Source organism: Typopeltis vanoorti, chromosome 17 (genome assembly GCF_054136105.1).
Source record: "Typopeltis vanoorti isolate ZY-2024b chromosome 17, IOZ_Tvanoo_1.0, whole genome shotgun sequence".
Classification (NCBI taxonomy): domain Eukaryota; kingdom Metazoa; phylum Arthropoda; class Arachnida; order Uropygi; family Thelyphonidae; genus Typopeltis; species Typopeltis vanoorti.
In genome coordinates, this window is record NC_143565.1 from 42,445,268 (window position 1) to 42,461,707 (window position 16,440).

At 36.7% G+C, this 16,440-nt stretch overlaps 1 protein-coding gene across 2 annotated transcripts in view; it reads left to right on the top strand.

Moving 5' to 3' along the window:
• Nucleotides 1-16,440, top strand: part of PICK1 (protein interacting with PRKCA 1) — a 170,162-nt gene that overhangs the window by 134,799 nt on the left and 18,923 nt on the right. For both annotated transcript variants that reach the window (XM_090407330.1, XM_090407331.1), the window contains one exon: nt 12,799-12,893. In XM_090407330.1, the coding sequence (XP_090263456.1) occupies nt 12,799-12,893 (95 nt within the window). The remainder of the gene's footprint in view (nt 1-12,798; nt 12,894-16,440) is intronic.

Sequence of the window (16,440 nt, forward strand, 5' to 3'; positions counted from 1 at the left end):
TGGATTCCTTCTTTGCTAGCTCACAAATTTTCATTCTGCCTTCAAAATCCTTAATAATGTTGAGTTTTGTTTCCAAAGTCAATATTTTTCTTTTCTTGCTAGTTGTGGAAGAATCGGACTTGCTTCTTTTGGATGACATTATTATTTTTTATATGATAAAATTTTTATCAAGAACATAACATTAAACAATCACAAGGTTTGTAGATTATAAAAATCGTGTATGAATGGAGACTGCACGAAACATGTCAGTGCTTGTTCACAGCATGTGCGACACTGGCGAATGCAGCCGGCACTTGAAAGATACGACTAGTGGTGAGGCGTGAAGCGGAGTGGGAATACGTACATATAAGAAACCGCGTAAATCGGGGTATGACTGTAATTCGAAAACAAGGAGCAAAATACAAAAATATGTCTGAGTGTGAAACTATTAAGCAGCCGTGACCCTTCTATCTCGTAACTTAACACCTTAATTTTCCGCATGATTAGGTTCGTATGTTTTTCAAGTGGTGCATTAGGCAGCAATTTCAGACAACTGTATTATTAGTGAAAATAATAATAAAATCTCAAACATGGTACAATTCAATTTCTATTACATAAAACACAATTCAATACTAAGAATAAAATTTACAAAATTACACAAGCAAAATACAAGTATTAGGGCAAAATCCTATATGGGAATTTGCGATCATGCCATCATAACAGACTTTATACATATAAATATACACATATAATCCTGGAACAAATTAACACTTAACCTTATACTAGTCAGAATGCTCTATATTGCTGTAATATCATGGACATTAATGTTTATTTTCAGTTTACCTTATCTGACTTACAAAACAATATTACTATTATTACTATTATTATTACTATTATTACGGGCAACTCCAGGGAGTCATTAGACTCATCGAGAGAGGCCCCAAATCATATTCATCACAACTATTCAACATTCATACAGTATCTATCATACCTCGCCTTAAACTCATTCACTGTCACAGCATCCACCACAGACTCAGGGAGCACATTCCACTCATTCACTACTCTAAAAGTAAAGAACCCAGCTCTAACACCTTTACTAACCACACTTTTGCCCAGTTTCCATGGATGTCCCCTAGTCCTCCCATAACCAGCCCTGTTCTCAAAAATATCTTCTGAATTAATTTTATAGAAACCCTTCAGTAATTTGAATGTCTCAATCATATCTCCCCTCCTCCGCCTATCAACCAATTTTTGCAACCCACAAATCCTCAACCTGTTCTCATAAGGTTCATTCCACAGACCTGCTATCATCTTGGTCACTCGCCTCTGGATCCTCTCCACCTCCTCCCCATCAAGAAGAAACCTAGGTGACCAAATCTGGGCATAGTAGTCGAGATGGGATCTTATCAAGGCTCAATACAGAAGAACACAATATAGGTTAAACTATCCTTTCGCTATACCCATACATACATTTGACCTTTAAGACACTCTCATATGAGATACCATGCACATACATAACTCTCCAGCACATGAATGCTTATCAAATAATATAAACTAGTTTACTCTCATTCTACTCTGATTTGTACCAAAGTCCTAGTATATCTTTGACTGTCCAGTAATTAACAATGATTGCAACTATATGCGATTTCAATTGATACAAGATTTTACAGTACCTTTCTAGGATGAACCATGGTTTTCACGATCTATATTTTCATGCTTGAATAAAGGACACACACAGGATCTTCTATTCTATCATTATGAACTCATCATGTGGGCATGGATTTCTGTATGGATTTTCTTTCCCTCGATACGAGTACTGGATGATGAGATACATAGACAATTTCTTCCTTCTTGTAACTATATGGCGTTCCTCATCTCTTGCAATAGGAATACAGGATCGAATTCCTATTGCAAGGAATTCGATCCCATATTCCTATTGCAAGTGATCCCGCACACTTTGTTTCCTTGTTGCATCAGACGGAGATAACTCCTACGCTGTCACTCAGGAAAACCCGTGTTACCTATACGAAAATTTCGTGAAGAAACTCTGAGAAAAAAAAAACCTTGTGTGTGTGGGGGGGGGGTCCCTAACCCTTTTGTCTGCATGGCCCCTATCGGCACCTTCTTCAATTTCTTCTCCCCCCCCCACACTGGAATTGATCTCATTCACCAATTAAAGTCATGTTTTTTCTGCCCAAAACATGCTACAGTTCCTTGTACGTGGCTCTCACTTGACGACATCTCACTTCAGGAATTGACCTTGAGCTGTCGTCATTTGTTTTAAGCTGGCCTCTATACTAAATTAATCCCCTTTTTAGAATTTACTTCAATATTTTAATCTCCGCTTTTCGAGTGTTAAACTAGCCTCTCACATGCAAATTCTTATCTCTAATCTTCTTTGTCTTACTTAACCTATTTTTTCCATATCCTTTTTTTTTTTTAATAAGATTCCCTTTTTTATTATTTAGTTAAACAATTAATTAATTAATTTTCTTGGATGCAAGCATATTTTCTGTCTTTAAATATCTTGTATTAGCTACATAGGATTTTATATTTTTATTTTCTTGTTACACCATGATAACTGAGATTTTTACATTCTTGGTTATCAGGGTGTAACAGTATTAAGGAGAACACTTTGAGTGCTTCATAACAGATTTTTATTCGTATAATATCAGCCATGTCCAAGCACCCACTAATGCCTACTGTAAAATGCAAAGATGGCAGCAATAAAACCTAATGGCAACAGAGTATATCCTGTACAGCACAGCCATCCTGCACTGATAAATCCAATGATGCTGTCAAAGGTCACAGCTGCAGACTAGACATTACAAGCACTAAAACAGACCTTCTATATGATTTCTGTCACTGATGGTCACATGCCCAGTGCATAAAAAATCAATGAATCAGCATACAAACTTCTTGTGAAATTGAACCAGCCTTTCTTCTGCCTACTTGCCTCCCTTCAGTGAAACAGTTCCTAAACTTAGTAAAATTCTGCTCCCTTCTCCTGCAAAATGAAAATAACTGAAGCCGAACTAGAACAGCTCCATAATCAATGCTTAGATGAAAAATCATCCATCACCAATGCTTAGATGAAAAATCATCCATCACCAATGCCAGCCAGCTCCATAGCCTCACAACTCAATTGAGGCCAAAAACAAAAAATATAATGCTATTATCCTCAACTTCCACACACCAAAAGTGGCAATCCACTGAAGGAAGACATCACTAAAATAATGGTAAAATCCAGTTTTCACTGCAAGAAAATCACCAGATGCCACTGCTTCCTCACTAGTGATCCTTTAATATATACTGTGAAGATTGCATCTTCCTTAGGGAATTCAGACCACAACCTTGTGCTTCTCTCTCTTCCCCCCCCCCCACCACCAATACCCACAGCCATCCTCACAAGAGTCATCTGTCATTATAAGAACATCAAGTGGGATGATCTTCAAGATTTCTATGACTACTTTCCACAGTCAGACTATTGCATTTGGCCTTCTAACCCAAGCATATGCACCGAAATAATCCTCTCCAGAATGGAATCACACATACTCCATTCCATGCTAAATTCCCATTCCCTAAGTAATCCCTGGTTCTCCAGAAGATGTATCAAGACTATACAAATGAAGACCCAAGCATACCACAACTGGCTATTTTCAAGAATGCTGCCTTTTCTCACCACTTACACCAAAGTCCAAACAAGAAAATTTCATCAGTGCATTAAAAACTGATTTCCAAAGAGCCAAAAGCAGGAAATATGTATCATGCCAAAATGGTATCTGTGTATTTTGGTCTCTGGCCAAAGCAGTTGCCCACAATTTTTATTCAGCACTACTCCCACCACTCCTTCACACAGATGGATCTATTGCATTGTCACCCACAGAGAAAAACCAATTTCCTGGCATCTTACTTTTCCTCAAATGCCTGCATAAATGACTTTGATAAATATTCTCCAACCATTCTACACTCCCAACACGCAATGCCTCATCTGACCTTTCATCCGAAAAAGTTCCCTGGCCCTGATGTCATTCTTCCAGTTGTCCTGAAGATTTGTGCACCAGAGTTGACTCCTACTTTTATTCTGGAAATTAAACCATGTCCAAAGTAAAGGAGAGAACCATCAACAGCCAGCTTCTGTGCTATCTTGAAAGTGCTCAACTAATAAATGGCCATTAATAAATATGAATTCTGCCAATGCTGTTCCACAGAAGATCTGCTCGCCTATGTCACACACACACCTCTGGATAAGCACCATGGAAGTTTGGCTAATTCCAAGTGGTTGTACAAGATATCACTAAGGCTTTTGACTAGGTCTGGCACAAAGGCCTGTTAAGTAAGCTTCCATCATTCAGTCTGTCATGTGACTTACAACTAGGTTGCCAGTTTTCTTGCTGGATGCACATTGATGGTTGACAGTTTCTTATCTTCTAACTATGCAACTAATGCTTTGGGTCCCACAGAGTTCTGTTCTCTCACCCACCATTTTTCTTCTGTACATCATTGACCTGCTCCAATTGTGCCACCAATCTAATACACAGTTTTGCCAATGACAGTACTACATTCCTCCTTCTCACTGAACAAACCTTGCACTAAACAAAGTCCCACAACTCACAGAGCAACAACCTCTGCAATCCTAAATTTTGATATCCAAACCATTCTTCGATAGTGTTCAGATAATCTTATCAATTTTAATGTCACAAAACACAGTTCTGCCTTATTTCCCGTAACAAACAACCATGTTATCCCAGCCTTATCTTTGACATGATGAGATCTCTCTCCTTGGGATTATCTTGACATCTAAACTCTCTTGGCATAAACACATTACCACCATTGTCTCCCATGGGCATCCAGAAAATTGGGATTTTTCTTTTATTCAAGGCATTACCTGCTGAACAGCTATTAATCCTGTACAAATCACAAATCTGCCTCGAGTACTGCTCACATCTGGGGAAGTACCCCTAAGAGCCCCTAAAAATTCTCAATGAAGTACAGAAAGATCAGTAAGACTGATTAATGACTCATCTCTTACCTAGTATCTACTACATGCATCATCTATAAATATTTCAATTGTAAATGTTCATCAGCACTATCCTCAATAATTCCCCCCCCCTCTATCCCTCCTAAATCCATTGAAACTACCACCCAACATCCCTTCACAGTCAGACTCTATCCTCATAGAACAAGTTTCTCTTTCTCCTCTTTCATTCTTACTGCTGCTGTATTGTGGAACAGCCTTTCCTCCCATTTGTTTCCCAAGGAATACAATGCACAAGCTTTCAAATCCAATGTAAATAAATTCCTCATTTCCCAATTCCCATCCCATACACAGTACTAATGTACATAGGTTGACCAACCAACCTCTTGTTTATGGGCCCAACATTTAAAAAAATAAAAAATAATAAAAAAAAAAACCAGTATGATCAGTGGATAGTGCTGTCATCAGTATTATCAGTAAAGCTGCAAATAGGATTAGTTACAATTGAAAGTAGGACACTTATATACAGGAGAAAGAAGCTAGGTGATAGACCAGAGCTCTGAGGTACTTCTACATTAGTGGCAAAGCTCAAGAGAAGAAGCCATTCACCATGCAGGACTTACTGCCAAATGCAACCAAAAAATCTGAAAAAATCGAGCATTGGCATGTTTATGAACCTTTCCAAGGCGCATCTCAGTAGTGAATAAATATAGGCTTTCTTACTGATGGTTGCTGGGTAATGGAGAAGTTGACTATTGACAAATCTTTCCAATACTTTGGTGAGGCTGGGATGATGTCAGTTTTTCAATAGAAGCTGTAGAAGCAATGCAGGATAAGTGTTAGTTCTGGAGCACAATGTTTGAATACAACTGGAGATTTACCATCAGGACCAGAAATTTTTTAATGTTCAAATTTAATATTCTTCTGATGTCTTTTTTGATGAAAAACCACAGGAGGTATATGGTGTTCAGAATTTGGTATTGTATAAAGTGATTTTCCTTGGTCATCTATACAGAATTAGGCAAAAAGATTGATGCCATGCTTCATCTTTATTTTGGAATGCTGTAACATTGGCACCAGCTGGATTCAAGAGAGAGGGGGGAGAGAGGTTGAATTGCAGTTGAGCAGAAGTTTGTCTGATGGCCTTAGAAAGGGACCAGAAGCCAGAGCTTCCATTTGGACAGGAGGCAAGTTTTCTGCTGTCGTAGATTTCTGTGTATTGTTACGAGAAGGTCAAGCCCATTCCATGAAAAACACCCCCACACTGTAATGCCACCTCCTCCAAATTTCACTGTTGGCACTACACACGCTTGCAGGAATCGTTCTCCAGGCATTTGCTACACCCAGACCCTCCCATCAGACTGCCACATAGTAAAGTGTGATTCATCACTCCAAATCACGTTTCCAGTTGTCCACTTCCAGTAGCATTGCTCTTTACACCACTGCAGGAAGCACTTAGCATTCACAGAAGAAATGTTTGGTTTATGGGCAGCTGCTCAACCATGGAACCCCTATTCCTCTTAACTCTCAATGCCAGTCATGGTGCTGGTTAGGCAGTTGTAGCACTGTGGAACTCCCAGGCGATTGTTTCATCGATGTCTGGTGATTTCCACGAACCACCTTTTTTCAATGCTCCACGGTCCTTTCTGTCATTAAGCGCACCGTACCTGCCTTTACATTTCCTCTTCACAACTACATCACCAACTGTTGAATTGGGCAACTTGAGGAGGGTTGAAATGTCTCTGACAGATTTCTTACTGATGTGGTAACCAATAACTAGTTCACATTCAAAGTCACCGAGCTCCCTTTACCTACCTATTCTGCTCATACTTCTTATCACTGAACAACACACTGCTCCGCACCTCCTTTTATACCAGGAAATGAAGTCTTAGTGACATCTATACGTCAGTTTACGAATTACAGAGTGGCATCCAGACACTTGATCAGATAGTGTAGAAAAGAAAGTGAAGCACTGTATAAGACTAGGTAAAGAAAAGTCATGGGAAGACTTTGGTAAGAACATAGAAAATAAATATCAGGAAGGTGGCAAAATATTCTTGAAGCTGTTGAAAAAGCTTAGAAACATACTGTGAAAGGAATAAGAGATGATAAAGATGATATAAAAACTGAAGATAAAGATATTCTAGATGTCTGGAGTAATTATTTTGAATAACTACTAAATGAAACAATCAGTGTCAGCATAATGGTAGAAAACTTCCAACAGGAATGCAATCAGGAATACTTATGCATCCTTGAAGTGGAAAAAAATTATCAAAAACCTGAAATGTGGAAAGGCAGCTGGAGTAGATGAAATGGCCAGAAATGGTGAAACATGGAAGTATAAAAGTTTTATAATGGCTGTACTGCATAATTCAGAAGGCCTGATCAGAGGGTTGAATTCCAGATAATTGGAGCAGAGCACTTATAGCATCTATAAAAAGAGAAATAAACTGAATGTGAGAATTACAGAGGTATTTCCATCCTGAGTGTTCCTGGTAATATTTATTCAAGTATACTTGAGAAATGGCTAAGAAAAATTGTGGAAGGGAAGCTTTGTGAATAACAAGCTGGATTCGGGCCAAATTAGAGGTTGTCAGGATCAATTTTCAATTTAAGACAAATAGTTAAGAAATCTTGGGAATATAACAAGTATTTGTATTTAAGTTTTGTATTTAAGTTTTGCACCTTGTAACATGTCTGGAAAAGACATGTTACAAGGTGCCAAGAGGAAAGCTCTTCAAAATGCTACAGTTATATGGTGTATAACTATAGCATTTTGCTACCGTTATACACCTGAGAATACATATCAGGAAGTTGATGATGATGATTGCTTTGGTATACTTTCTATTGAACTAGAGCATGGAAACTGAGTCAGAATTTTGGGCGGAATAGGAAATGACAGCTTTCATGCAGTGAGGTTAATTTCTAGGACTTGCTCGAGCAGATGTTTCAGTCAGAGGAATGTGAGTAATAGTCAGACCATGGAAAGGAAGAATAAAAATTCCCAAGGTCATCCCACTTGGCACCTTTGTAGTTCCAAAAGACAGAAGGATGGCAGTGGTTGGAGGAAGGGCATTCTGTGAAAGGAAACTAGTGCAAGATTGTGAATGGAGTTGTCAAGAGGAGAAGTGGCTTCATGATGTATCTGAAACAAGAACTGGTTAAAAAGAGATCAAGAGTATTGGTAGAGTAAAGTGGGTAATCAGGAATTTGAGTAGGTAGATGAAATTTGTTAGGTGACTGCTTCAAAAAGTTCCTCCTTTCTTCCAAGTTGTCAGTGGTGTTAAGAAAAGGGGAACTAGTTCAGGTCACCTAGAAGTTTATTCTTATTATCATCCAACTTCCATGGAGTCAGAGACTCCTTGTGGGTGGTACACACTTTTGCACACAATGCTCATCCAACCTTGCCTTAAAATGATTCAGTGTGTGTACATTCACAACACATTCAGGCAATGCATTCCACTCACCAACCACTCTCCATGCAAAGAACTCACTCCTCTGCTCACACCCTCCTTATACGGTTTCCATCAATGACCTCTTGTTCTTTTTCCCTCTCCCATTCTATGAAAAATTTCTTCCATGTTAACCTGATAACAAACCCTGACCAACTTCTATGTCTCAATCATATCCTCCCTTCTTCCTCCTATTCACAAGGCTCTGCCAATTACATTATCTCAATCTGTCCTCATACTCCACATTCCAGAGACCACTGACAACCTTTGTGAATCTTCTCTGGACCCTTTCCAACATATCCTCATCACCATGAAAATCCCAGTGTGCAATAATCCATATGAGGCCTGATCAAGGCCTTATACAATGGCATCATAACCTCTTTATTTCTGCATGTCAGGGTCCTCTGCATCATTGCCATTATCTGATGTGATGTCTTCACATCTTGTGCAATCTGGCCCCTGAATTTCAGGTCCTTCTCCACCATCACTCCCAGGTCTCTCATTTCCTCTACCTCCTTTAAAGTTTCCCCACCAAGTGTATACTTTACATCCCATCATTGCTTACCAAATTTCAAAACCTTACACTTTGCAACATTGAACTGACAGTTTCACCTACCTACCCATTCATGCAGTCTATTCAAGTTCTCCTGCAAGGCCATAACATCTGCTTGACTGCATTGCTCTCCCAATTTTGCATCATCTGCAAACAGCTGCGCTAGTTAAACCCATCCCAATCATTATTTTGTATATTAATTTGTTGTTCAATTATATTAATATATAAATTGAATAACAATGGTCCCAAAACTGATCCCTTCGGCAATCCACTAGTGACCTTCCTCTTTCAGGATACTGAAACATACAAATTTCTGATACCTCTCCAACAGCCAATTCAACTCAGAAGTCTGTTATCCAGTCCTGTCCATTTCAATTTATTTAACAGCTTGTCACATGGCAATCTATCAAAAGCTTTTGCAAAATCTAAGTATACCACTGTATGCACATCTCCCTTGTCCAAGACATTTGTCACCTTGTTATAGTACGTAAGTAAGTAAAACGATCTCCCTTTAACAAACCCATGATGATAACCACAAAGAATACTGCTGTTATCAACCCATTTCTTTATCCTACTTCTCACCAATCTCTCTACCTTCACCACAGCTCCATATATACAAGACTGGTCTATAATTTGTTGCCACAGCCTTATCACCACCTTTATGCAGTAGAACAATTTTACATTCATTTCACTCCCTTGGAACCTGTGCTTTTGTAAGACATTAATATAGGCATCAGTGGCAGCTCGTGGCTTGAAATAGTGGGGGTGCTGCAACTTTCGAAATATACATACACACTGTAAGTACAGTGTACACGTGTTTGGATAAAATATCAAAATTATGGTAAACATTAAAAAAAAAATTAAACATGAAAAAATATTGTTTATTATCGATAAAATTATACAGTTTGGTATAATTTAAAATTATTTAAAAATAAAATATATTCTTCTTGTTTTGTTTCATGAAAATATATTGTTTATTATCGATAAAATTATACAGTTTAGTATAATTCAAAATTACTTTAAAAAAAATCCATTCCTTTAATTGTAATTAAAGGAATGGATTTAGTTTTTAGACATTAAATTGGACATTACAATTAAATCCTTTAATTGTAATGTCCAATATTTAAAGAGACAGAGTAAACACGATAAGCACTGCAAACACTCTATTACTGCACAGACTGCATATAAACAACAGTGGAACTGCACGACGGACAGTGCCGCATTATGCTAATAGCTCACATCTCACTATGATGTGCATATGCTTGCGCACATAGCAATATGACACTGTGGTAAAAACAGTGCTGCTAGTGTTCTTTGCCCTCCTAAGTGCTACAAGATGGATTTTTATTATTTTTTATACAAAATAAGAGAATTGTATAGGATTGTTGATGATAAAATTAAATATTACAAGCAAATATAAATAAATTAATAAATATATTTATATATCGAGAAAAATTGGGGGTGCTGCAGTTCCTCAGTGCCTATGCGAGCCGCCCCTGATAGGCATGCCAATGCTACTGCTAATTCCCTGGAATATTCCCTTAAGACGTGTGGTGATATATCATCAAATTCTGTTGCCTTATTGACATCAAGGTTATTTATTTCCTCAAATGTCTCCCGCTCACTCACTCACAATTAAGTCATCCTCTTCCCTTCACTTAAGTTTCTCATGATTTCACCATGATCAGGATGAAACACCCTTATAAATTGATCACTGAATACCTCAACAGTATCTTCTGCAGTAGTTGCCATTCTACCATTTTCATTCATTAACATCATCTTACCATAATCATTCTTCTTTCTTCTTAACACATATTTAAAAAACTCTCTAGAATTTTTCTTTGCCTGATTTGCCCATTTCTGCTGATACTCCACTTTTGTTTTCTTACTAACTGAGTCACTCTCCTGGCTTGTTCATTACACTCTTCATGTAACTGATTACTACCATTATTCATCTTGTACTGCCTCCAAAGTACCTTCTTCCAGATTTCTTACTTAAGCCCCTCCATCCATTTTCAAATGCCTTTCAGTCTTTTAGCCTTCAGAATACATTCACAAATTGACACTGTTATGTATTTCTTTGTCAGTTCCCAAGCAGCATTTATTTCTTTACCACTCAACTCCTCATTCCATGCTATAGCTCCAAGCTGTCTCATAAGCTTGTTATACTGACCTAGCCTTGTACTTTCACATATATCCTTTCCTCACAGAAGTCTGCATATGGCTAGCCACAAACCAGGTGATCACTTCATGATCTCTCTCTCTCACACACACACACATCAACTGGAGGAAAGTGTGAAACCCCACTCACAATTACATCCTCTGTTGAAATGATCATATCTAAAAATGAGGGTACATGATGATCATATCTCTCGATTCTCACATACCCTCCTTTACATGCTTCCTTTACATGAGATAGTTGTCCAAGAACTCAAGAAATTTATGTTCCTTATTCCCATATGCTATTTCTTCATTCCAATCTATACCACCATAATTAAAATCATCCTTTTGTTCACTAACCCAAGTTGTTTATACATTTCTTCATCACCATCCTCCACATTCCCTGGTCTATAGCAACATCCAACTAAATATGCCTTCCTGTCAACCTGCACCTCACACCATACTGCCTCATAACCATTTTCACTATTTCCGTCTTTCATGTCTACCTTATGTGGACATAATTTCCTTGCTATCATCATCATCAGGATTCCTCCCCCCCACTCCCTGTCTCCTTGTCCTTTCTATCCTCATAAAGGGATATCACTGTAACCTTCCATTTCTATTCCTGTTAGGATATTTTGCTGCAACTTTCCTCAGAAGAGTTGCTTTTTCACCCTAAACAAAATATTCTCTTGCATAATTGAGCCATTAGAAAGTAATCTAGAACTCATCCATGACAGTGCCATGATAATTTGCTTCTTTTGAAAGTGCCAATAAGCTACGTGACCTAATAGTGTCAACATTACAAAATTAAGTTGAGGCAGAAAATAAAATGTGTAGTGCCATCATCCTTAACTTTCACACAGAAACACACACAGATGAGGCATTAAAGAATAATGTATGTAAGTTAGGTGAAATATGCAACTGCAATTCCAACAAATTTTTGAGTTGCCAGCAGTTTGGATCTAAGAAATGAAAGCATGAAACAAGCTTTCTGTACTTAGTGAAAAGTGACCTGTAATACACTGAAGAGCAAATCAGATCTATCAAGATTATCAACAATGGGCTCAAAGATGTTTTCAACCAGTAATGTGCATGAATGTAATTGGATCTGATCTTCACTTAATGAGAATGTGGATATTCACAAATTCAGTAATAAGATATAAAATGCCAAAAGAGTGATGAAGAATGGAGCATCAACTACAAAAAAAAAAAAAAAAAAAAAAAAAAAAAAAAAAAAAGTGGATAACAAGAAATCAAGTGTTAATGATAGCTATTATGAAAAGCAAAGAATAAACCTTGTATAGGGAACAAGTACTGCCTAACAGTGAAATACTGCACTCAGGGCAAGTAGGAAATCACTTTAGCCTCTATCTAGAATACTAACTGAAAGTCAAAAAAAAAAAAATCTTAATTATATCAGGAGCAGTATCCTAGATCAATAGATTTTAGTGAAATATATTTTATCCTTGTAGAAAATTTTTCCAAATTTCTAAGCCAAATTAAAAGCAGAAGTACTTATCTTTAAAGGAATATGAGTGAGACTCACATAAGAGCTCAGAGCTAACTGTTTAATTAAATAATTTCTATGTATGCATGTATGTGTGTGTTATATGTATATATAGTGAACTTCACATATTAGTAGTTCCTTACAATACACATATATTGTATCTCAGATTGGTGTTACGATGCCGCCAGGATGCCAGAGCAAGATTTGCCAAATTACGGTCTGATGTCCTTGTTAAAATTGAGCTGTTAGATCAGAAACATGGTATGCTAACTGGTTGTTTTGTATAATATTCATATAACTTAATTATTCCAATTTATTATTTATTATTATATTACTATTAATAGAAAGTGCTAATTCATAAAAAAACAAAAATTACATGATAAACACAGTAATAAACTTTAACGAAAAGTACAAATATTTCATACTGAAAATAACATTACATCATCAGTGTGGGGAAACAACAAGCAAATCGAAAAACAGGAATACAAGGTACGTACAACAATCGGTTTATCAATTAAAAATGACTTGCTAGAAATTCTTCTTCTCTTCTGTCTAAGATGGGTTGAGTCTTCTCTTGAGCAGGATCTTCCAGTCTTCTCTATTCCTTGCTGTTCGAAAAAGTTCCTTATATGTTCTGCATCCTGAGATGTTCTTTATTAATTTCAGCCAGGTAATTCTTGGTCTTTTGGGTCATATTTTTTCAGTTGGAAAAGTATTGATTAGGACGTTAGGAAGTCTGTCTGCGTCCATGCGTACAGTGTGGCCAAACCATCTCAGTTGTTGTTTTCTAATTTTTTCTATTATTGTCTTTTTATACAATAATTCTTGTCTGACTGTGATGTTTGTTTTCTTTTCTGTCCAACTTGTTCTATTTATTTTGCTTAAGCATTTCATTTCAAATGCCAGCAGTTTTTTTCTCTTCTCTTTTCTTAACTGTCCACGCTTCTGCTTCATAGATGACTGTTGGTATAATTATTGCTTCATATAATTTGATCTTGGCTTGCTTAGATATCTTGTTTGTTTTCCAGATTTTCTGTAATTTTCCCATGGTGGTCCATCCTATTGCCATTCTGTGTTTGATTGTTTTGAGTTCATCTATTGTTTCTGTTAGTTTAGCTTGTTTCAACTTTTGTAGTTCATTTGGGGTTAAGGACGAGATCATCCGCATATTTGATATTATTTATGTTTAAACCATTGACATTGATTCCAGGCTCATTGTCTATTGCCTTTACAACTTCTTCTAAATCTATGTTGAATAGGCATGGAGATAATGGGCATCTTTGCATTACTCCTTTTTGGATCTCTATGGGGTCTGTTGTGAGTGTGTCCTTTTTAATTATTGCATTTGTCTTAGAGTAATATTTTATCAGAAACTGTATTAGATATTTGTCTATTGCTTTTTCTAGTAGAATTTTTAAGAAGGATTTCTCTGTTGATGCTATCTTAAGCTTGTTTAACGTCCACAAAACAACAATATAGTTCTTTATGGTCTTCCCAGCTGAACTCTGCTAGTTGGTGCAATGTGAAAATTTGGTCTATTGTTGAATAGTTTCCTCAGAAACCAGCTTGTTCTATGCCTATCATTTCTTCATAGGTGTTTTTTAATCTATTTTGTATAATTCTTACACATATTTTATAGGTGTGGGAGAGTAAATTGATTGGTCTGTAATTTCTGCAGTCTCTTTTGTCTCCTTTCTTGTATATTGGGATGATCTTTCCAGTTCTCTAGTCATCTGGGATCTGTCCTGTTTGTAGTATTTTATTGAATAGGGTTGTTAAATATTCTATTGATTATGCTGCTTCCATATGACCACAGTTCAGTAGGAATAGCATCAATGCCTGGTGCTTTATTGTTGTCATCTGTTTTATTGCATATCTAACTTCTTCTTGTAAAATTTTTGGGTAGTCATTATTTTCTTCTATTGTTGGCATTGTAGTTTTGTTTCCTTGGTGGAAGATAGTCTTAAAATGGTTTGACCACATTTTTCTTATATATTCAATATTCCCGGTTGCAGTCATCTTGTTGTTTATCATTGTTACTGCTTTTGCTAAGAATTCCTTTGTAATTTCTCTTACAGTATCATGGAAGACTTTTAGGTTCTTTTGTTGATGCTTCTTGGCATTTCTTAGCTTTTTCTTCTAACCATTTTTCTTTGACTTTTTTGCATAGGTTATCAACTTTATTTTTTAGTGCTCTGTATTTTTCTCTATTCTCTTCATTATTTTGTTGGTTTACAAGTATCTTGGCCTCTCTTTTCTCTTCTATTGTAGCTACGATTTCTTGGGTTATCCACTGTTTGTTTATTTTGGGTTTGGCCTAGAGTGTCTTTTGCAATTGATAACACTGTTTCTTTTCCTTCTTCCCAGTATTTTCCACTGTTCTGGAAGATGGAGGGTTTTAATTTCAAGCACATCTGTTCTAAAAATCGACTTCTGCTTGAGCCATCTTTTAGTTTTGATAGGTTGATGTTTTCTTCTTTTCTAATATTGTTTTTCCTGTTGAATTTTGGCAGTTAATATTTCGTGGTCAGTATCGAAATCAAAACTTCTTAATGTTCGTACATTATTTACTGATCTTTTCCATTGTTTGTTTATGATGATATAGTCTATGCAGTTCTTTATATTACCATCTGGGGATATCCATGTATATTTATCATTAGGGCGTTGATAGAACAATGTGTTTGTAATCATTAGATCATTTGTTTACAGAAGTGGAGTAATTGTTCTCTGTTTTTAAACTCTCCGTATCCAAATTTCCCCATCACATCTTTTTTGTCTGCTGTAAACTGTCCTGTTTGAGCATTAAAATCTCCCATCACTATCATGAGTTCTCTATTTTTGGGATTATCTATTTCCTGCATAGAAATTTTCTATTTCTTCCTGTGAATGATTATTGTCTGGTGCATATATTTGGATTATTTTAATTGTTTGACCTTTTTCTTTTGCTTAAAGTTTGGCCATGATTATTCTATTGCTAAATATCAGTAGCATCCCTGATTGCCCTGCCTATCTTTGCATCATTGGAAAACAATTGCACATCTGATGATAGACTCTGCTTGATGTCGTTAATGTATAGATTGAACAATAATGGCCTAAGGACTGAACCCTGAGGTACACCACTGATTACCTTAAATCTGACAGATTTACACCCACTGTATACCACTTTTTGATATCCATCTGTCAACCATCCTCTGATCAAAGTCAAGAGATTATATTCCAATCCCATATTCTCCACTTGACACAACAGCCTTTTGTGTGTTATCCTATCAAATGCCTTAGAAAAATCCAACATTATCATAGTTTATCCATTCCCTTTATCCAACTCGGCTGTAACATTGTTATAAAATATGAGCAAATTGCTAAAACATGACCTTCCTTTAGTAAATCCATGCTGTTCCTTGCAGAGTATAATTTGTTTGTCTACCCATTTCTGTATGCGAGTTCTTACCAATTTCTCTAAAATCTTCACTACCACACCAGAGATACATATAGGTCTGTAGTTAGACACATCAGTTTTTGCATCACCCTTGTACAGTGAAACTATCATACATTCCTTCCATTCCTGTGGTATCATTCCTGAACTGAGATTGACGTTATGCAAATATGTGAAAGGCCTAGCCAGTTTAGCTGAACATTTTCCTTTTAGCAAATGGGCTGATATACCATCTGTCCCTATTGACAAATTCTTATCCAGGTTATGCAACAGCTCTTCAACTTCATTTTCATGAACCTCTAACTCTTCATCCAATGTAACAGTAGCACTGTGCACCATACTACATACACCTGATTGATATATCTTAGCAAAGTG